The 21,848-nt window shown below is 39.9% G+C and overlaps 2 protein-coding genes across 2 annotated transcripts; both read left to right on the plus strand.

The window, feature by feature from the left end:
• The first annotated feature begins 541 nt into the window (after positions 1-541).
• On the plus strand, positions 542-19,197 carry inpp5d (inositol polyphosphate-5-phosphatase D). Its single transcript, XM_008407678.2, has 27 exons — positions 542-891; positions 1,409-1,472; positions 6,978-7,113; positions 7,218-7,359; positions 7,464-7,604; positions 7,706-7,790; positions 7,897-7,974; positions 8,094-8,171; positions 8,287-8,410; positions 9,491-9,597; positions 9,940-10,042; positions 10,134-10,330; positions 11,118-11,235; positions 11,321-11,417; positions 11,537-11,675; positions 12,655-12,763; positions 12,853-12,941; positions 13,398-13,479; positions 14,888-14,977; positions 15,659-15,769; positions 15,849-15,928; positions 16,006-16,093; positions 16,558-16,704; positions 16,791-16,848; positions 16,946-17,146; positions 17,890-18,302; positions 18,381-19,197. The coding sequence occupies exons 1-27, from the start codon at positions 752-754 to the stop codon at positions 18,419-18,421; spliced, it is 3,258 nt and encodes a 1,085-aa protein (XP_008405900.1). The 5' UTR covers positions 542-751; the 3' UTR covers positions 18,422-19,197.
• Positions 19,198-19,773: 576 nt separating this feature from the next.
• Positions 19,774-21,647, plus strand: smx5. Its single transcript, XM_008407677.1, has 5 exons — positions 19,774-19,865; positions 20,068-20,135; positions 20,406-20,436; positions 20,533-20,592; positions 21,071-21,647. Exons 1-5 carry the CDS (start codon positions 19,863-19,865, stop codon positions 21,194-21,196), a joined length of 288 nt encoding a protein of 95 aa, XP_008405899.1. The 5' UTR covers positions 19,774-19,862; the 3' UTR covers positions 21,197-21,647.
• The last annotated feature ends 201 nt before the right edge of the window (positions 21,648-21,848 follow it).

Below are 21,848 nucleotides of genomic sequence, written 5' to 3' on the forward strand. Positions count from 1 at the left end.
TCTTATTTCTGCAAGACTTCCTGTCCATCACATGAACGAGACACGCCGCTCTCTGCTTGCATTTCCTGAATACATGCGCTCTGAAGAACCTGCCAGCTCTCCCGATTTACATGATTAGAAGCGTGACAGTGAGACCCAGGATAGGTCTTTGGGGCTAAAAGAGCTAAGAATGGATTCATGATGAGTTATCCAGTTAAAAGAATAACTATCTGAAGATCAAATGAAGTTTCCTAACTCTTAAATTTGAGATTTTTTTTTTCAGCATGACAGCAAAGAGTTTCTTCCTACTTCCTATTTTCTCTTCTTGTAGCTCAGTTTCTGCACACAGCAGCACTTCATGAATATATCTTATTAATAAGTAAGTGTACAAGGCAGCCTGGGTAATTGTGTTGGTCAATCATTAGGCCATGACGAATGCTACTCCCCCCCAGTGCAAGCAAACGCCTGTATTTTCATTTTACAGCGCTGGGGATCCGGCATACGGCACCAAAAGGCCCTCCTCTCTGCAACTTCTCAAATGAGGAAGTTCAGAGCAGAGCAGAGCTAGGAGCAGCTTCCTTTTACAGCCTAAAGAGCCGCAGAATGATGAAGAGGTAGAACGGACTGTGCAAAGATGAGAACAGCCAAGCAGAAAAGCTGAGGTCCAGAACAGTCGGAAGGATTTTGCATAGGATTTTTTTTTTTTATTATTTTTATTTTGACAGCAGATGCAAAACACTTGAGCTCAGGCTCTTGGTCTGTACAAAACAGGATGCCAAGTCACCAGCCTTGGTACCATGACAATATAACACGATCCAAAGCTGAGGATCTGCTCTCCAAAGCAGCGAGAGATGGAAGCTTCCTTATCCGGGACAGCGAGTCCGTCCAGGGAGCGTACGCCCTCTGCGTTTTGTAAGTTACCTTTGTTTAATGGCTCTGAATGGAACTGGAAGTTGATTTAAAGACGCCGCTCCTGATAGTCGTCCCAACAAGCCTTCCAGGTTCTCGGTCCCATCAGACTAAACGTTACCAAACTGTTAACACCATTTGTCTTGTGATACCATCGCTAAAGCAACAAGTTTATAAGTTAAAATTCCCCTGCTGTTCTACGCTGTTTCGCGTCACATCTCTTGCATACACACACTCACTCTCGCGTACACACACACACACACACACACACACACACACACACACACCGCAACATAAAACTAGTTCCCCTTTATTTGCATTCTGTACTGCCATGCAGCACCGCCCTTTGCCCTCTGCACCATCTTTTTTCACGTTCTAAACCTTAAGTTTAAAAAGTCACCCAACCTGTTCCGATTGCACCAACACTTTTTTGTGTTATTATTTTTAGTTTTTTGGTAATAGTGCATCATGTTGTGTCCCATCCCGATGACAGATATTTGCATTTCATTGCTGACCACAGATACCAGAACTGCGTGTACACGTACAGGATCCTGCCTAACGAGGACAAGCAGCTCTCTGTTCAGGTGGGTAGGCGGTTCAAAGCGAGCCACAGGTATTTTCGTCTGAAGGTTGCAGGAGTTATTTTGGTCGTTTTGATGTTTGTTACAATCGAGGCCTGGCGTCCAGTGGTGACGGTGAAGCGTCAGTAGATTGCGTTTAGGTTGAGATCTACAGTTAATAATAAAAAATACAATATTCAACATGGGGTAGTTTTACATTAACTTCCATTCAGTTCATCTATGAAGAGCCAAATTACAACAAATGTCTCAAGGTGCCTTATGCAAAAACAGAAGAAAAAAAAAGCATTTCAGTTCAATCACACAAACATTCCAGTTGATCACAGTGATCAAACTGAGCGGCAGTATGATTAGCTCTTCAAAGTAGCCCATCTTCCTAAAAAAAGAAGTCATTTTTTAGTCAAAATGATTCTGGTAAAGTGAATAAACAAAATCAGCAAGTATTTTTTGCCAAAAGATGCTCTAGGAAAAACATTACTTTTGGCAAAAGACATGACCTAAGCCATTATTTTAGAAAGTGACAATATGCATTTTTTTTTTATTATTCTGAAATAACAAAAATCACTAAAGCCTAAAAAAACCTACCCACGCCTCCGCATGAATATGTGGGAAGGTGTTACATCTCCAGATTTTAATGACCATGCTAACATCTCAAACTGAGCCGTTTCCTTACAAGTAAAGCTAAAGATCATGCTTCCCAGCTCTTGAGCTCTGAATGGTCAGCTGTAAAGAAAAATCATAAAATCATCATGATCACCTCCGGAGGTTATCCTAAGATAACCTTTCAGAATCAGAGAGCTCTACAGAGGCCTGTTGCCGCCAGTGCAGAGCTTGCTCAACATTGGCAGCAGGTGGTTGGGAGTAAGAAAAGGAGTCAGCAGCGAAGACATGCAGAGTATAATTACACCAATGAATTGTCCTTCTTATTGTTTGGGAAATTTGGAAAATTGTTTGTCAGGACAAGAAAATATGAAAGCTTTAAGACCTGTGATGTGCCGAAATGGAAGCGTTTTAGTTAAAGGGAGTTGATTTTTTTTTTCTCCATACTGCCAAAAATACTTTTACAAGATTAAGAAACAAAATAAAGCAACTTTCAAGAAAATTCTAACATAGTCAAATCACGTGGCTAGGCACAAACTAATAATAATCAGTTCCAAGGACTAACAAGTCAAGAATCAGTCAGGATTTGTCCCACAGGTTGATTTCCACTATGTCAACATGAACAGTAGAGGTTGTACAGAATGTAAATGTTGACTTTAAGCAAACATTTGCTCATTTATATGTACAACTCATCAATACACTTTAGTATATTATGTCAAAAACCTGACAGACCTGAAGGCCACAAATTAATTCATAAATCAGTGAAAGTGTGAGGAATCCTGGCGTCCGGTGCGTAAATACATAACTGATCTCTGGTATTCATTCTCTACTGACCAGGTCAGCACATCCTAGATGTGTTTGGAACGTGAGTTTAAATGAGGTGGTGACTTAAAATGGACTGTTGGAAGAGATGGAAAGTAGAGTTAAGATATCAGGGCCTAAAGGAAAGCAAAACGTCATTGTGCTCATAATATTTATTGGCTTGATGTTTCCTACCTTTACCATAAATCTGAGCTGTAAACCGGAGGAAAACATTATGTCATCCAGAGTTGTAAAGTACTTCAGCATTTTAGAACGGCAGCGAACGATATGGCATGGATGATCAATCAGTATTGCCTTTAAATTCAATCATTAAAAAACAAAATTGGTAATTTAATTTGGTAAACATNTATATATATATATATATGTGTGTGTGTGTGTGTGTGTGTGTGTGTGAATGCCATAAGAATCCCTTACTATTACCAACAAGCTATTAAGAGGACAATATATATGCAAGCGAACATGTTCTGGTTTGATGAGACCAAAGGTCAACTCTTTACACTCTGTCATTCAACAAAATGTTTTTGGCTTGGCTATGACTAACCATTAATAAGTAGTAAATTGCAATTATTAACACAATTAATAATTTAGATCTAAAATGATCAAGTCGGGGCACCACCTGATTACCAGGAAATAATAGTTAAATAGTTCTCAATTTAAGTTATTGTTTTATGAATCTGCCTGATAAAGTTTAATAGATGAAGGATTACGTTCAATACTGATGTTCTTGAACAACAAAGCACTATGTAAGCACAACTTCTCCTCAAAACGTGATTAATTCAACATTTACTTTAATCAACCAACTCACTGAGTTAGCAACACTCAACTGAGCTGCTAAGGCAGAATGAGAGAAAAATGAAAACTAATAAAGTACTTAAAAGTACAACAGCGAAAATGAAGAAATAAGAATGGAATAGATAACCTGTAAAAATGATGAGATGATGAACTGTGAATGTTGAGAAACTTGGGTTATTCTGAGGAACTTCCAAAGGAGGCCAAATTAGCTTTAAGCTACATAAGGTTGGTTTATACCAAAATATGTTGTGAATTACTCACACAGCAACACCGAAATATGCAAAGATATCGATATGCAAAGACATACAAAAGATAACCTGGAAGAATTAGACTGAGGAAAGATTAGCTTTAAGCAAATTAAATTAGTTTAATACTAAATTAAGGACACAACTAGTATATGTTCACAGCAACCAGTTCACAATGCAAGGCAGAAGCAAAGACAAAAATATTATTTTAATTATTTTATTATCAAATAATTTCCTGGATTGGAAACCAATAACCTTTTAGAAAATTTATTTCTAATTAACCAGTCAAAGAAGTGATGGATTTAATTTTAATTTTGGACAACCAATATGGCGGTTTAAAACGGATGTACACTCGCAAGATGGCGACTTCAGACGGAAATAAAGAAGCTTGCTCCGTGTCCCTATTTTAGCAGACCATTTTTAAGCTCCGATAATAACAGTATTAATTATTTATGAGCGTCGCCTGCAGCACGAGCGGGAAAAGATCTGTTGTTAGCACAGCAAAATACTAGCTAGTTTATTTTAACATTAGCATAATGTTTCACATTCGGGGATTCAAAGGGTTTTTTTAATTTTATTTTTTACCTGTCTCTTTGTTCTCGGCGTGTAGTTCGGTCCTTCGCGGCAGCAGGCCCAACACATTGGCCTACAAAAATGAAAAAGAAAAACTGGTTATGGCAGCATCATGCTGTGGTTACAGCTTTCCTCAGAGGACAGGTTGATGACGCAACTCAGATGGTTGCGTCATCAACTAAAAATCAAGGTCATTTTTAGTCATGCATTTTAAAGTTCTAAATAAACTAAAATTAAATTCAGTCAATAAAAAAATCACAGCCACGTTTTAGCTAAGATTAGGAGATTTTAGCCTTTCCGTCTGACCAGAATGAGTTCAAGATCTGTTCTATATTTTTTTCACCGTTGCCAATTTCCTAAGATGAATCAGCTCCTTTAATTATGACTTGCTGCATATTCTAAGACTTACAAATTAGCTGTAATGTCACCTAATTAAAAGGATCAAAAGGTCATTTTAGGCCTAAACATTACAATAGACCTAAGAAGTTTTTTCTAACAAACTGAGCTGCTTGAATATGAGATGCTTCAAAGAAGGGATTTGAATTCTTCTTGCATGAGTTCACAGGTGTCCAAAATGTGGTCTGGGGTCTGTTTGCACCCGCTGGATTCATTTTGTGCAAATTAAGAGTGACACATATTTGGCACTCTCAGATGGTCGATGCTTATAGAGAATTTTCATTATTAACTAGGCCAGGGCAACGTGGACCATGGAAAAGATGACGTAAAACACTTCTACTTTAACCACGATTTTTGCTTTCTGTTTCTTTTCCTTTTTTTCTTTTTTTTTAAAACGGACCACATCCAGCCACAGATTTTCACTCAAAAACAGACCTTGGTGAATCCATATTTGCATATATGATTAATTAAGCCAAACATGAAGAGTTTTCAAAGAAAGAGTGACTCAAGTACTGAGAATTGATTATATTACATTTTGTCTATTTTTATTTTTTTTTAAAAAGAAAAAGAAGAAAAGAAAAAAAAGCAATCTTAAAGCTTTTTTTCTGTGGTTTTTGTTTGAAAAAAAAAAAAGTATGCCGTTTTTTTCCGGTAGGTTTTGATTGGACGATTTTGACCCACGTGACAAACAAAAAGTTTGGTCACCGCTGCACTGCAGAGAAATCAATTAGCTTAAAGTTGGATTAGCGTGTCTTTACAGGTGGAAATATTTGAGCTGTTTTTGGTTTATTTCAGATTTGCTGTGAACAAGAGCTTCACGTCAGAAGCTCCAAATCTGAACCTACAATCTCTGCTCTGCTTTCCTTCCGAGACGAATGTCAACCCGTGTTTTGCCTCAAATGTATCAACTTTCACCCATTTTCTCTGAACGAATTACATTTGACGAATGAAAATGACTTAGACGAACAAAAGAAGCGGTGTCGAAACCTGCAAAAGAATTGACATTTCTTGAACTTTTACAAGTAATTACGCCACAAATGCCGAAGAAGTGAAATATCTCAGCGTCACTGTGAAAATCTTCACCAATAATCACCTGAAAGATGCTGGAATGAATGTGAGTGCAGCCCCCATGAGTCAGAACCACAGCATGATACTCCTACCGTCGTGTTTCAGTGTGGAGATGCCGCGACGTGTGGTTTCAGTTTTTCTCACCGCACAAAGCGGTTTGTAAACATAGTTTTTTTTTGTTGTTGTTTTTTTCTGTTTCAGTCTTTAGCCGCACTTTCATAAAAAGGCAAGCTTTTCCTGTATGGCGTTAGGGGTGTACAAACTTTTCTGTAACGTGGGCCAAAATCGTCAATTCAAGAGCGCTCGCGAGCTGGAAAATAAAACAGGAAATATTTTTATTAAACAAACATTTTTTTTATTTTTTGTGGGAAATAAATGTTTTCTTTGTGAAAGAAAGTCAACCACTTTACGTATTTATTGTGAATAAAACTGAAGAAGATTTGACTTTGGTCATATTTATTTGAAAAACTTTTAACAATGTAAATTAAATTTGTGTTAGAGTCTTAAGTCTTTCTGCTTTCCAAAAGGAAAGCAGAAAGAATGATTTTTAAGAAACGAATACTTTGCTGTTTAAAACATTTTGACTTTAATTTGTGAAAATTGGTTAAAAAAGACTCTCCATCTGCCTGAACTGGTTTGTGTCATTGTCAAAAGGGCCTTTGAATGATACAAACTTTGTTAGCTTTGCAGCTGTGCCATTTGTCTGTTTTTGTCCTTATTTCTTTTATTGTCAGCTGATGGATTAAAGTAGAAAAGTTTCAACTTTTGAAACTCAGAACATTTCCAAAAGTCAAAAATGTTAGACTTTTCTAACTCAGAAATGTCCAAGTCTTTATTTTTTTCTAGAAGATTTCAGAGATTAATCTAAAAATCATTGACTTTTTGTTGTTGTTGTGGTGAAAATTAACTCCTATCTCCTTTATCTTTTATTTTTATCCACAGCGGCTCAGATACGCCGTTGTAAAATTACAATTTTCTGCAGAACTCTTTTTTTTTTTTTTTGTTGTTACTGCAGGCCTCTGAAGGCGTTCCCATCCGATTCTTCACGATGCTGCCTGAGCTGGTGGAGGCGTACTACAACCCCAACATGGGCCTGGTCACACACCTGCAGTACCCGGTCCAGAGGGAGGAGGAGGCAGAAGAAGAGCAAGGTCAGTTTGACCTCCGACCCCACCCCACTTCAAAAAAAATAAAAATAACATGCTGCAACCTCAACCAACTCTCACACCTCCCATCTCTGTGGTTTGTGTCCCAGAATCCAACAGTCTTCCTCCGCAGCTTCCACCCAGGAACTTCCTGGCCGACACCAAAGAAAGTGAAACCAAGACGTCGGAGCAGGCCACCAAGTCCCTGTCGGACACGTACCTGATGAGGCTGCAGCACATGGACCTGTCCGCGTACGGAGAAAAGAATCTAATTCACAGCTAGATGTCGCTGATATGTAACTTGAGTAGCTGCGGATGTTGCTGCAGAGTGTTTCAGTTTTTGTTGGTGCTTCCAGGTTGTCAGAGGAACACCAGATGGCCGTCCAGGAGTACTTCAGGACGTCCATCTGCCTGGACGCGGAGCAGGTGCAAAATGGAAACCCCAACCTGCCCGGCCTCAAGAAGCTCATCACAGCTGTGTGCAAAAATCTAAACTGGTGCGTTTGCCACTCAGGATGCCAGATTTTTTTTATGTTTTTAGAATAGAGAGATTAATAGAGAGATTACTTTTTTTTTTTTTTTTTTTTCTCTGAGCCAGTGAGATTTCTCGAGTCCTCCCTGCTCTCGAGATCTTCCACAGAGCGCTGGACCAGCAGATCTCCCCAGGCATTGGGCCCAAACAGGTTGGTGGCCACCTTGATCCTTAGCATTACTCGCACACACATGCAAAAAAAAAAAAAAAACGAAAGAAACCTGATCTCATGCTGCTCATGCTGCCTTTCTCTCCAGATTCTTGTAGATTCGGGACAGTCTATAAGCTACAGGCTGGAGCAACTCACCAAACTGCTCTACTCCATAGAGGACAAGGTATGGGCAGCTGCACACACGCTGGTCACTTTTCTCCTCATTTCCTGGGAGATTAACCGTATGACGTCTGTCGCTGAGAGAGAGAGGAGAAAAAAAGCACTTCTTCTTTCACCTTTCAGGCCAAAAGTTCTGTTTTCGAGGCCGTCGGCTATGATGGAGGCCACCGGAAATCTCTTATACCGATTGTTTCGTTTGAGGTGCTTCCCCTTCAGTTTTTTTTTTCTTACATTAAACTTCAATGGTGAAAAGAAACGGAATAAAACTTCTGCAGGTCTGTGGTTTTATTTGATACGATTCCTTCTTGACTTGCAGGTAAAGCAAGAGTTGCTTGGCATTTCAACAAAGATGGTTCTGAAGGTGGACGTCGAAAGCGGGAAACTCTTCTTCAAGAAGTCCAAAGACGGACCGGAAGATAAATACTTTGTTCACAATAAAAGTAAGACATTTCCATATTATCCTGTAGAATAGTTTCTTTATTTCGAAGATCTTCAATTCAAGCTCAAAAATATCCAAGCAGTTTGGAACAAAAGTTTTGATTATTTGAGAAAATTCCAACAATGCAATTCTGTGAAGCAAAATATTAGCACTAAATGCTGTGGTACGAATCTACAAGTTCACCCTCTCTGGGTTCAGTTGTTTTAATATATTATCTGAACTTTATATTTAAGTCTAGATAATGTAGCTCTACTTAAACAATAACTTAAAAAAAATCCCCCAAAAAGTGACAGCAGTTTTTACTTTTCCTTTCAGTTTGCATTTGGTCTATTTTAGTTTAGAGCTTCTTTAGGTTTATGAAAGATTATAACTCCACAATTTTGACAGCTGAAAAAAAACCTTAATGATTCTCAACTTTCTAATCTACTGGTGAGAGAGGAGCCTTCACTGTCCACTGGAATAGTAAACTAAAGGTTAATTTGTTTTAAACTGATGCCAGTATGTCGTTTTGATTAAGAGACTGAACTTATTTCACAACCGTATAGAAAACAAGAGTGTAAATGTATCGATAAAACCTGTTTCCAATGAATGTGTTGGAGAGCTGAAACCCAGCTTTTTACATTTTTAATCTTGAATATTTGACTCCTTGGAGGAGTCATGATCTAACCTCTAAATGCCAGACACGACAAAATCCTCCAACAGCAAGTGATCATAGGCCAACTCCCCGTCAGGACGTCCCGCATAACTTCATTTTGACGCTGTGGTTGAGCTACGTTCATAGGAAAAATATGAAAATGTTTTCTCATTTTAGCGAAGCGCAAAACTCATCAAGGCTAGAAAACTTTCTGGATTTAAGTAGATTTAAAAAAAAGTTGTTAGAATAAGATCAATATCTCGTTAAAGCCGAGATCTGTTCTCTTTCGACAAAAAAAGGTTTAATAAACAGGGTGGGCAGACAGAGAACCTCGTCTGTCAGAGGAGCGTATTTTTATAGGTCATTGAAGCAACAAACTTTGTGGTTTCTGTTCAGTGTTTTTACAGCTTTGTCAGCTTTAATTTTAATCGTGTTCACGTTCTTCAGTCCTACAGCTGGTAAAATCCCAGAAAATGCATGCTAAGCTCATCATCGTGGTGGAGACGGAGAAAGAGAAGATTCTGCGTAAAGAGTTTGTGTTTGACGACACAAAGGTGAGTCCAACCGAGAACTTTCTGCTGTTGTTCTATGACGGGGTGTCAAACTCCAGCCCTCAAGGGCCTGCAGTTTTTAGATGTGCAACAAGTACAACACACTGGAATGAAATGGGTTAAACCTCCTTCTGGTGTAGATCAGCTCTCCAGAGCCTTGCTAATGACCTAATTATTCTATTCAGGTGTGGTGCAGCAGAGGCACATCTAAAAGTTGCAGGGCTGTGGCCCTCCAGGACTGGAGTTTGACACCTGTGAGAAAATACTGAAACAGCCACTGTCCTCCATTGTTTGCTCACTTTCAGACTTTTTTCCTCTCCGTTTTTTTGTCTCGATTGCTTAAAGAAAAGAGAAGGCTTTTGTCAGCTGCTTCAGCAGATGAAGAACAAGCACTCGGAAAAGCCGGAGCCGGACATGATCACTGTGTTTGTCGGCACCTGGAATATGGGTAAGGAAAGTTTCTCCACGCCTGGCGACCGATTCGAAATTTAGCCGGACGTCGAAATGCTAACGTGAACGACGATCGCCTAAACCCACAGGAAACGCCGGTCCTCCTCCCAACATCGACTCGTGGTTTCACTGTAAGGGCCTGGGGAAAACGCGGGACGACACGGCGGACCACATTCCACACGACGTGTACGTCATCGGGACCCAGGAGGATCCGCTGGGCGAGAGGGAGTGGTCAGACACGGTGAAGAACGCCCTGAGGAAAATCACAAACATCAGCTTCAAGCAGGTGAGTGTCACAGTGGAAAAGTATTCACACCCCTTCCTTATGTGTACAATTGTTTTTTTTTTTGTTTTTTTTTTTTGCCACAAACTGCAGTGTGTTTTATTGAGTTGCTCCTTGACCAACACAAGGTTGGGTAATGGAAAAAAATAATTTTTAAAAATGTGAAATTGTCTTTTACATTTACTCTAATGATAAAATCTAAATTCAGAATATCAACAAGTTTCAGCAAGTCAAATGTAAGACTTTCAGTCCCACAGTGAGTGATATTTAAGACACAAAAAACTACAAATATAGAGGATGGTTGGGGGATCCTGCTGCGTTACAGTCAACCATCTAAAACTCCCATTGGGCCTGGCTTAAAAGTTTATCTGTGCATAGCCTCATGTGGGTTAGCAACAGGCCACCCATGTGAGCTGGTAACAAATTTAAGGCCAAGTTAACGGTTGTATACAAATTTAAGACATTTTAAGGCCTTATTTTTAGATGCTTGAATTTAGACGTTTTTAAGGATGCACAAACACCTTTTATCTGCCTTCTAAAGTTAAAAGAATATATAGAAATATAATCCAACTGTGTGTAATTTTATGTCAGTTTAAAAGCAGCTGCCTCCAAGCTAGAATATTAGTGTACAAAAAGCGTCACAGGAAATCAGCAGGCAGGTCAGACAGAAAGTTGTGGAGATGTTTAAAGCAGAGTTAGGTCTTACAGTAATATCCAAAGCTTAGAGAAAAGAAAAAAGGAAAGACGGACAATTTCTGGTGAAAAGCAGTAACAGATTTCCGTCTTTCAGGTGGCGATTCACACTCTGTGGAACATTCGGATTATCGTCCTGGCCAAGCCTGAGCATGAAAACAGAATCTCCCACGTGTTTTCAGACAGCGTGAAGACGGGCATTGCCAACACTTTGGGTGAGCGTTTCCACGTCTCCATGAGGCGCCGATAAAGGCCGACGTAAAGACAGAGTCTAGTCTGTAACATCCGGCTTGTTTACAGGTAACAAAGGAGCCGTGGGAGTGTCCTTCATGTTCAATGGCACATCCTTCGGATTTGTCAACAGCCACCTGACCTCTGGGAGTGAGAAGAAGCTCAGGTGAGATCGGAGACATGGAGTTTTAAATGAGACGTCTTCGATAGACACGAACATCGACTCTGTAGTCAAAAGGATTTCTTAATCTTGAACGTGTCACAGTGGATTTTCTTTGTCTGCAGACGGAATCAGAACTACGTCAGCATCCTGAGATTTCTGAACCTGGGCGACAAAAAGCTGAATCCGTTCGACATCACGCATCGCTTCACGCACCTCATCTGGCTGGGAGACTTAAACTATCGCGTTGACCTGCCGTCTTCGGTAGGTTTCCCTGGTCGTGTTTGACGGCTGTAGATTGTCCCGGAGTGGACAAAGTAGTTGGAATGATGATGATGATGATGATGCATAGAAAGGCTTAAGATGTTGGAAGAAGCAGAGAGAGAGAGGGAGACGTTTCACCATTCCTCCTGGGATGATCTCTTTCTCTAGCGCTCCAGCCTGCAGCTTCTCTGCAGGTTGACACATGTGGCTTATTTTAATGGGATTGTTGGAGGACACTGGGAACTGTGACTTCAATTATTATTATTATTTTTTTCAAAATCAAAGTTTCAGTGTGAGATTTGTGGTACTGCAAAAAAAAAAAGTTTAGATGAGCTGCTTGTACGTCTTCCAGTTCTCAGTTTGTATTCATCAGCCCGTCATGGAGAGCTTATTGGTTCTTCCAGTGATTTTAATGCAATGTCCGATGAATAGCTGCATGTCATATTACCCAGAGTCATCATGACTGTGCAGTCCAGCTGAGCGAATCTGTCCGCATGGTGACTCAGTGTCTCGCTGAACCACTTTTAGCAGCAGCGATGACCTTACCAGTCTCTCCACAGGTTGGCAGAAGGCTGCTTCAGTTCGCTGACATTTGCCGCACGCTTGCAAGGGATGACTTCGTCTTTTCAGCGGTGGGGGTTCGCGTAGGAAGCTGTTAACGGTCACTATCTTACCTCGCGGTAGATGACCAGAGTAGTTTTTGAGCAGAACAGTGGGGAAATACTTTGACACAAATTCTGTTTTACATACCTAATGCACTAGTTCTGCATTACTGTTAGTTACAGTGAAGTGTGTAACTTAAATTGAAGGCTGCAGCAATAAACCTCCAATTTGACCAGGTTTAGATTTCATATCTAGCTTGAAATTGCTTTGGTTTTCAGACCTCCGTTTTTTTTTTTCTTCCATGTTGTCAAGATTTGCGTCTGCAGTACAAATAACTTTAAGTCATGAACAGTCACTGCACGGTTTCCCTTTGCAGGACGCCGAGAACATTGTGACGAAGATCAAGCAGCAGCAGTACCACGACCTCCTCAGCAGAGACCAGCTCGGCATGGAGCGGAATGACGGGAGGGTCTTCCTGCATTTCGGTGAGTTCTGTTGAGTCCGAACCCGTCGCAGACATGCGGCAGCTGGGTCGGCGCTAAAACCTCAAATCTAATCTTTCTGCTGATTGCAGAGGAGGAGGAAATCACATTTCCACCCACCTACCGCTTTGAGAGAGACACACGAGACAAATATGCCTACACAAAGGCCAAAGCCACAGGGGTGAGGATGCTGACTTTAGTCCTTCTGTCCTGCACTGTAAATACTGAGCCGTCGGAACAATAACGATATTTGGAATATAAATGAGTGGAGTTACTTTGGTTGAAAGTCAAAATGGAAACATGACAAGACATCCGTAAATCAGACACAAAAAAGTATCGTCATCTTTCTAAAATGTCAGCCTAAATTATTTTTTACCTAATGATTTTTTGTTGTTTGTTGTTGTCATCTTTTGGCAATAAAAAAGGAATTGTTTTTTTTTTTCTTTTCTTTTTTTCTTTTTTTTCCAAAATCAGTTGTGGAATCTCTGAGGCCATCATTTTAGGAAGGTGACAGCATGTTACTTTTTATCGTGTGTTACTTGTGTTTTTTTTTTTGTTGTTTTTTTTTTTTTACAGTTTTTCAATGGAAACTGTAATAAAATTCAGTTTTATTAACTACAAAAAATTACATTTGCAGACAAAATACAATTTGCCATCGTGGTGCGATCGAGTCCTGCGGAAGTCATATCCTCTAGTTCACGTTGTGTGCCAGGCGTATGGTGAGTATTTATCCTGCGTCGTCCAATGACACAGCTTTTCTTATGAAAAGCAAATGAATGTTGCGTTCCCTCCAAATGTTTTTCGTTTTAAGCGAGTGGTTTCCTTTCATTAAATGTAATATAGCAATTTGTTTTGATTTAATTCACTTAGTCATAAATATGAAGGGTTTTTGTAACACCTAAGACAAATCATGAATGACAAGGAGGAGAAAAAAGTGTAAACTTTTATCTGCCCCCTACCATTTAACGTAGCACTAAATTTTAAAAGCTGCAAAACTGACAGAATTCTGCGTGTTGGGCTAGTGGGCGCAGTTTATAAATTCAGTTTTTTTCTCAGAAGCCAACATTTTCATGTTCCAACCTGGAAAAATGGACATAAATGTCTCCTGACCACAAAATCCAACATGGCCGCCATGAATTTAAAACCTTTTGACAGTTACTGTAAAACTGTCGCACTTTCACTTCTGTTTTAATGCTCACACAGCACCGCACAACGGTGTGTGTTTAATCAATGTGTTGTCAGTTTAAAATGCAGAGACATGCACTGTACTGCTCGTGTTGCTAGTAGCTGCAAGCTTTGTAACTATGCATTTAATTTAGCAAATTGAACTGGTTTTCTGGCTCGTAACTACAACACAGTTAAGTCAGGATTAATGCCAGCTTCAGATCCCAGATTTTACTAAAGAGGCAACAATTCTGCAGCATAAGAAGCTCCTGGTTCTGTCTGGTGTTACTTATTTTCAATTCTGCGGTACTTTCTTTTTTTTTTTTTTATCAGAATCCGTTTAAAGAACAAATCAGTGGCCTACATTGCAGAACACAAACTGAACACACTGTTGCTACACTGAAACACATAGCAGGGGTTGGAAAATCTTTAAGAAAACCTGTTAGACACAATAACATACTTAAAATTCACCATCCAGTGAGAAATGCAGCTGGAGCTACAATGTAATGGTTTATGTCAGAGTTTTCCTGGTTTAGAATGGCCTATTCAAAGTGTAGACCTAAATACAATTGAACATTTTCAAGACTGATGCTCACAGCAGCTCACCATCTGGTGTGACTGAGCACTTTATTAAAAGACCTTCAGCTGTAATCGCAGTGATTGGTTGTTTCTGCAAAGCATTGACTCAGAGAGACTGAGTACAAATGCGTGGCACACTTTTTAAATGTTTGTTTTGCAGGAAAAAATGAAAACAGAGTAAAATATATGTCATTTTTATCCCCATTTCACAACTATCCTCTGTTTAGAGTTGGTCAGAGTTCCTTGAAGTTGGTTTTTGCGCCTTCATTCCTTCACAACACCTGTCTGTTTGTGTTGTTTCGTTTTATGTCTTTCGTTCATGAATGTTTGACATGCGACCACAACATCTGATGAGAACTCCCACTGGGCCTTTCGTCCTCACAGGATGCACTAATGACATCATGACCAGCGACCACTCGCCTGTTTTTGCTTCATTTGAAGTCGGAGTTGCGTCACAGTTCGTCTCCAAGCAAGGTAGGAGAACCAGTTGACCCAAAGCGGGGGAGGTGGGCCAGAGGGTGTCGGACTCATTTTCATTTTGGGCCACATCAAGATCACGAATGTCTTTAAAGGATTGTATTATAAAATGGCACCATGTGCCTGGAAAACACATAATGCTGTCCCTTTAAAGTAAAGTCTCTTTGAACCTGTTGTAATGGCTCTTAATATATTTTTGCCTGATAATGATGTGAAACCAACAAATGTTTCAAATATACAGTAGTTTATAGTTGTAATCAAGAATTCAGATTTGTCCTTCATTTGTGCTTTGAATTTACACAACAAATTACATTTATTAGATAAGTCTTTGGTTTTTAGGCTTTAAACTTTGAGGGGTTTTTTTTTCATATTATTTTCCACAAACGTCAACATCCCACAGGAAAAAAAACAGATTCTATCCTTTTTATTTATTACAAAGTTTTATGTTTTTCTTAATTTTAAAACCTAAAAATAGAAACAAAACAGTGTTATAAATGACAGCAAAATTCCTAAAATGTGACTTTTTTTTCCCCCCAAAGGTCATATTACATTCATGTCTCTTTGGATTATAAAGAGCTCCCTGTTTTAGGGCCTTGAGTCTGACGCACGTGGCCTAAATCAATCAAAGATGGCCTCACCCTGCGGTCTGATGCCTTGGTCTTTGCTTTGACTCTTCAGATCCCAGCAGCGCTCCTCAGGGTGGAATCCAGATCATGAACTGCGTGGCCATCCTGCTGACGAAGTCAAAGACCAGGTTCTTCATCGAGTTTCACTCCAGCTGCTTGGAGAGTACGTTTTATCTGCCTCGGCACGTTTAATCCGCAGCTAAAAGATCCAGAAACTGATCAAAAACAAACGTCTTCCACAGAAACTGTGAAGACCTCAGAAGGAGACAACACGGAACACTCCGACGGCTCCATAAAAGTTTGGTTCGGCAATAAAGTCGAGGTAAAACGAAGCAGGTTTTTTTTGTGTTTTCATGGTTAAAACTGAATCGTTGATTGCCTCATTCTCGTCTCTCCAAGCTCACGCCGATCATTTCCGACCCCGATTATCTGCTGGAGCAGCACATCCTCATCTGCGTCAAATCCACAGATTCTGACGAGTCGTACGGTAAGTGAGGGGGGACAAGGTGGCAGAAGACATTGTCAAAATGTCTCTGTACGTACTTTACTTCCTCTGTGAAGGATGTAACAAAATGTAATGTGTGTTTATTTTGTTTTGTTTGTTTTTTTACAGAAAATTTCTGAGATTAATCTCAAAATTTCAGATGTTTTTGCCGGAATTGTAAACTTTTTTTTTTTTCCCCTTTACTTTTACTTGAGTAAAAATATGTTGAAGTATTGAGACATTTACTCTAATTTTATTTTTTGTCTATCCACTCATCTGTTTCAGTTTGCCTTAGCAGGTTCCTTGAATCCATTGTCTTTGAATTTATAATTACACCGGAGCTTAAATTTTGTTTTCTAAATTGTTTCATTTTAACCCCATAAGAGACTAATGGACAAAAAAGTTGAGTTTTTTTAAAGTGTGATTTTTAAAGGACCTCACGATCAGCTGGTGTTTACTTCCTGAAGGGGAGGGATGCGTTGCGCTGCGAGCCGCCCAGTTCTGCTACAATGAGTTCCAGATCACGCTGACCCACCAGGGAGAGAAGACAGGCACGCTGACCGGGGGCATTCAGCTGCGCACCTCCGAGTTCAAGCCCACTGAGAAGTTATACGGTGAGACTGGGAGGAGGAAAACAACCCTCGTTAAATCCCTTCCCGGTTTCTGAAATCAACTCTTTTTGTTCTTCTCCCGTTTCCAGATTTCATTAAAATTGAAAGAGACGACGCCGCTCCTTCAAAAGGCAAATGCGGAGACAAGTAAGACACTCTATTTTTTTTATTCCCCCCCCCCAAACTCAAAACGCAGCCACTAAACATTCTTCTAAAACTTGCGGTGTTGTCTTCTCGTTAACAGGTCCGTCGTAACGCCGGCGCATGATATCTCCAACCCAAATTATATGGGAGTCTCATTCAAAAGTGGGAATGTGTCGGATAGGGGCTGGAGTTACAGCATGACCCCCAGGAATGTCTGCGGTGGGGCTCAGGGGGGTAAAGAGTGCAAGAAGCCTGGTTACGATGTAAGCGTACGAAGTCCCACTACAATGAATTATACCACGTAAGTGCCTGAATATTAATAATACACTTTCACTTTGGGTCATTTTTCCAAAAAACCACAACTGAAAAATGTGGCGCTGCTGAAAGGTTTCCATCCATTCATCGTCGGCATGAATGTCAAATAGATTTGGGGATTTTATTGAAGCATTTTCAACCTCCAACATATTTTAAAACCCTGCAATGAGACTCCAAGCCACAAATACTTACATCTCTGCTGCTATTTTCAGTTTTTCCTCATTTCGAATGACATTTCTGCCGCTGCTTGAACATCTCTGCTGTTTGCGCAATTTTTATTGTTAATAATTATGGTCAGTTGTTATAAGCCTATGAAATAGACCTGAAATTAACTCTGCTGAAAGTGTATAGACTGCTCAAGCTAAGGGTTTTACCATTTTTAATAAGAACGAATGCGCATATGCAACTGGGGGGTTCGGTACCTCAAAAAAGGTTAAGAACCACTGGTCTAGAGCAAGGGTCCTCAAATCCAGGCTTCTACGACTGAAGTCCTGGAACTTTTAGATGTGTCCCTGGTGCAACACATCTGGATCAAACGGTTGAATCCCCTCCTCAGTAGGCAGTCAAGTTCTCCACAAACCTTCTAATGACCTCATTATTTGACTTGGGTGTGTTGTTGAAGCAGAGACTCATCTAAAAGTTGCAGGATACCAGCCCTCGAGGACTGGTTTTGAAGATCCTTGGTCTAGATCAGGAGTCCCTAAGTCTAGTCTTGTTCTTGTCTGCTAGGAATGAGGACGAGAAGTTGTCTGAGATGTTGGACAACCCACTGTACGGTTCCATGGCCAAATCTCACAGTCAGGCCAAAGACCAAGGTCATCCCCAGCCGGACCGTCTTACGCCGACCATAGATGGAGACCCTAATCGCCCCCCGTTGCTTGTGCCACGTAACCGCTCCTTCACTTCTTCTGAGAACAGATCCCAGCCTCAGACCACTGTAGGTCTGCACCCACCAGGTCACAAGAAGCCTGTGGTTCCCTCCCGCTCAGAGGGAGGCATGGCGCCTCATCGGCCTCCTTTGCCCACTAAGTCGCGTCCTGAACCCCAGAACCCCAAACCCAGAGATTACAGAGACACATCAGAGTTTCCCAGCAAACAGAGAGCTCCGACAAGACCCGGCCCGCTACCGCCTCACAAAGACGGTAAGGCACGCGCTAAAGGTTTAAGGGCACAATTGAATCAACACAGTCTGATGCATTTTTTTTTTCTTCTTATTTCAGTGCATTCAGAGCATTCCAAGACGGGTCGTCCAGTGAACTGAGATAAAGCTGCAAATAAGTCCAGCACTGACAGAACTGCTTCCTGCCCTGCATTTTACTAACTAAATATAAAGTCAAAGCTTTGACCAGTTCTTCTCATCACTTTGTATCACAGAGTAGCTTATCATTTTTCTACAGTGTCAAAAAAAACTTATTCTCCCCTTTTTCTACAGCATATAGTTAGAACTCCTTTTCCAGTCTCATGCTAAGCTACGTTGACTGAATGATGGCTGCAGCTTCAAATTTAACAGATCACATTTCTCAACCCAAAATGGTAATAAAGCTCCAGTTTATGTCACTGAATGAGATTTGTAAGTAGAAATTAAATGTGTATAGCTATGTTTTTATTAGCGTAAAGTTTTTATTTTCATTACAAATCAGATTTGTTTCCTGATACAAAGCCAGATTTCTATGGTAGCCCAGAGTGGTCATGGGCTCAAGAAAGGGAAAATTGCATGTTTTCTTTGTTTTCAAGGTTTCATGTACATGTTTGGTTGGAGGGGCTGGGGTTAGAATTTGCTACATTCTACATACTTTCCCTTCGTTGTTACAGAAAGTTACATTTTTAGGGTGGGTTTCTAAGTCCCACCCTGAACAGTTTTGTCACACTGTAGGTTACAAAACTGTACTCTCCTTCCAAATGATTACAAACAGAAACTTTTACACTATACTGTGGCTAATGAATGTTTACCACACAGTATTAAATTGCACGAATAATTAAATATTTTTCTTCAGATGTACAATAAATTCCAAAATAAATACAATTGTCAAAGTTTCATTGGACTTTGTTGTATTTTGTTCCACAAATGTATTTTCTTATGATTGTCCATAAAACTAGAAAAGTTTTACATAAAATCTGTTGTGAAGAAATATATTGTCACAGCTATCATTTAGAAATGTATAGGCTTGAGTGTGTTTTTTAGTAAGTTGTTTTCATACATGGAAACAGTTGCCATGGCAACTGATGGAAGAGCTTGGTAACTCTTCCATCTTTCAACCCGCTTCGTTATCATTTTTATTTGAGTATTTCAGTAACTCCGGCATTGCAGTGCACTACAATTGGTTCCCTACTAGTAAATTAACTTCTGACCATCTCTAATGGTCAGAAGTTAGAGATGGTCTAACTTCTGACCATCTCTAACTTGGTCAGAGATGGTGTGTTGGTCAAAGATGGTTATTTTGTTTTTATTAAGACAAAATAAAAACATGAAATATTAACTTACATTTTGTGTAAATAAAACCAAGATATTCCATTCATTTTAATAGCCATTTATTTTGTGAATTATGGCTCCTTTGGACAATCTTACCAAAGCCTTTATTTCTTTGTTGAAATTGTGAGCACTAGAAAACACCTCTGGCCCCCCCTGGTGGAGCCGGTCAGTCAATGCAGCCTGAAACGTCATCAACAGAAGACGCGCTGCCTCCAAAAAACCACAAGCAACAATGGTAAGAAGCTTGAATAACTTTTTAGATTTATTAGCAGTTTACACAAAGACTCTTTGTAATTGGACCAGTTCTTGTGTGATTTCGACCTCATTGTTGGCTAAAGTGGTTTGAGTACTGCGGTTCTTTAATAAACCTTCTCCGTCATGCTTGACATGTAGCTTCCTTGCTAACAGTAACGTTAGCATTTCGTTCTGTTTCCCAGCTTTTCTACTCGTTTTTCAAGTCGCTGGTGGGGAAGGACGTGGTGGTGGAGCTCAAAAACGACCTGAGGTTAGTGTTTATGACTAAAACACCTAAAACTGTAACGTTATTCCGCCATAGCTGCTGCTATTCGGCTAGACCAAAGGACGCTAGCTGGTTGAAATGCTGCAGTAGCCGAGTGAAAGCTGCTGTATCAATGAATATTTACACTAACATGACCAAATAAGCTTTTTGTAATTTGTATGGATAAATATGTTCACGTGAGAGAGTCCCAGTAATGCATAGGAGGTTATAGCTGTAGATTTGGGTGATTACTGAAATCCTTCCATCTGTTTTCAGCATCTGTGGAACGCTTCACTCTGTTGACCAGGTTGGTTTTATGATTTTTATTATTTGAAGTCAATGCCTTTTAGGATTTGCATTGTTGTCTTATAATTTTTTTTCCTTTCTCATATTTATGTTTTAGTACCTGAACATCAAGTTGACAGACATCAGCGTCACAGATCCAGAGAAATATCCACATATGGTAAGCTGACTTCCGGAAGAGCCGTGACTATTTCATTTCAAACTTGAGGCTTATTTACTTACAACAACAACAAAACAAACTGATTAAAGATCATTGTGGAGAAGTATTGAGGTTCATTCCATTTATGAAATTGCTTGCCTTTATTTTTTAATCAGTACATTAAAAACTGTCTTTAAAGAGACTGATTCCACCAGATCTTAGAATTTGTCTGGAAAACCTTTTAATTTCAACACCAAGAATAATTAAAAACCCCTGAAGAAGAGACAACGCCCTGACAGAACACACTCTGTCAAAACAGTGGCCTCACTGTTTAAATGAATTCACATTCAAAGAAACTTTCAGGAGAAGTCAACAAAAGTACAAACCCCTTCAGTAATCTTTTTACTTGACACCACATTAGGATCAGGTGTTTATTCAATTCTGAGCCAGATTTTGCTCCGTCCTGCCGTCAAACTGCGCCGTGTTCTGTTTGCTTCAGCTGTCGGTGAAAAACTGCTTCATCCGTGGATCGGTGGTCCGGTACGTCCAGCTGCCGGCCGACGAGGTGGACACGCAGCTGCTCCAAGACGCAGCGCGAAAAGAAGCCATGCAGCAGAAGCAGTGATGGGGTCGTGAGGATGGGATGGGGATCGGGATGGGGAGGGGTTTGAGATACAATGACTTTACGTTTTCTAATAACTATTTAAAGATGGCAGTTTGATTTACTTCAACAACAAAAAAAGTACTTTATTTTTATTTTATTTTTTTTTTTGTGCATTCCTGATTATGGAGATTTGCAGAGCAGGGTTGGTTGTCTCAAACTCGCAGGACGTTTAGCCAGTCTTTTAGTGAGTTCAAACAACAGAGGACTGTGTTTGTGTTGACCGTGCTGGTTTAAAATTTAAAAAAGTCTTTTTCTCTCTTTTTCTTCTCCTGCCTTTTCACCTCTACTTGTAGCTTTTTTTTTTAATTGTTTTTGGAGAAATACTTTGATGTGTCAACATCAACTATGACCGTGGAAGAAGTCATTTTGTAATTATGTGTATTTTTTTGGAAATAAAGCTAAAATTTCATTAGCTTGTTTGTGTTTGTCTGAATCAGAGTGCTGAGTCGACTGAAAACAGCTCTGTGTTTCACACGCTGTGTCACGCCATTAGATCTGCAAGTGTCTTTGTGAACAACAGCATGTTTTATTGTTTTAAAGCTGACCCAAAATTCACCAGTTCCCTCCATGACCCTAATAGTCGGCAGCACGTCCCACCGCAGTAATAACTTGA

The sequence above is a fragment of the Poecilia reticulata genome, linkage group LG4 (genome assembly GCF_000633615.1).
Source record: "Poecilia reticulata strain Guanapo linkage group LG4, Guppy_female_1.0+MT, whole genome shotgun sequence".
NCBI classification, from domain to species: domain Eukaryota; kingdom Metazoa; phylum Chordata; class Actinopteri; order Cyprinodontiformes; family Poeciliidae; genus Poecilia; species Poecilia reticulata.

Bases quoted from the DNA above. Each gene is read 5' to 3' on its own strand.
- inpp5d (XM_008407678.2), top strand. From the start codon at position 752: ATGCCAAGTCACCAGCCTTGGTACCATGACAATATAACACGATCCAAA. The intron at 7,791-7,896 runs GTTGGTGGCCAC...CTTTCTCTCCAG, and splicing joins CAGGCATTGGGCCCAAACAG to ATTCTTGTAGATTCGGGACA. The intron at 15,770-15,848 runs GTACGTTTTATC...CGTCTTCCACAG, and splicing joins TCACTCCAGCTGCTTGGAGA to AAACTGTGAAGACCTCAGAA.
- smx5 (XM_008407677.1), top strand. The intron at 20,136-20,405 runs GTTAGTGTTTAT...ATCTGTTTTCAG, and splicing joins GAGCTCAAAAACGACCTGAG to CATCTGTGGAACGCTTCACT. The intron at 20,593-21,070 runs GTAAGCTGACTT...TGTTTGCTTCAG, and splicing joins CAGAGAAATATCCACATATG to CTGTCGGTGAAAAACTGCTT.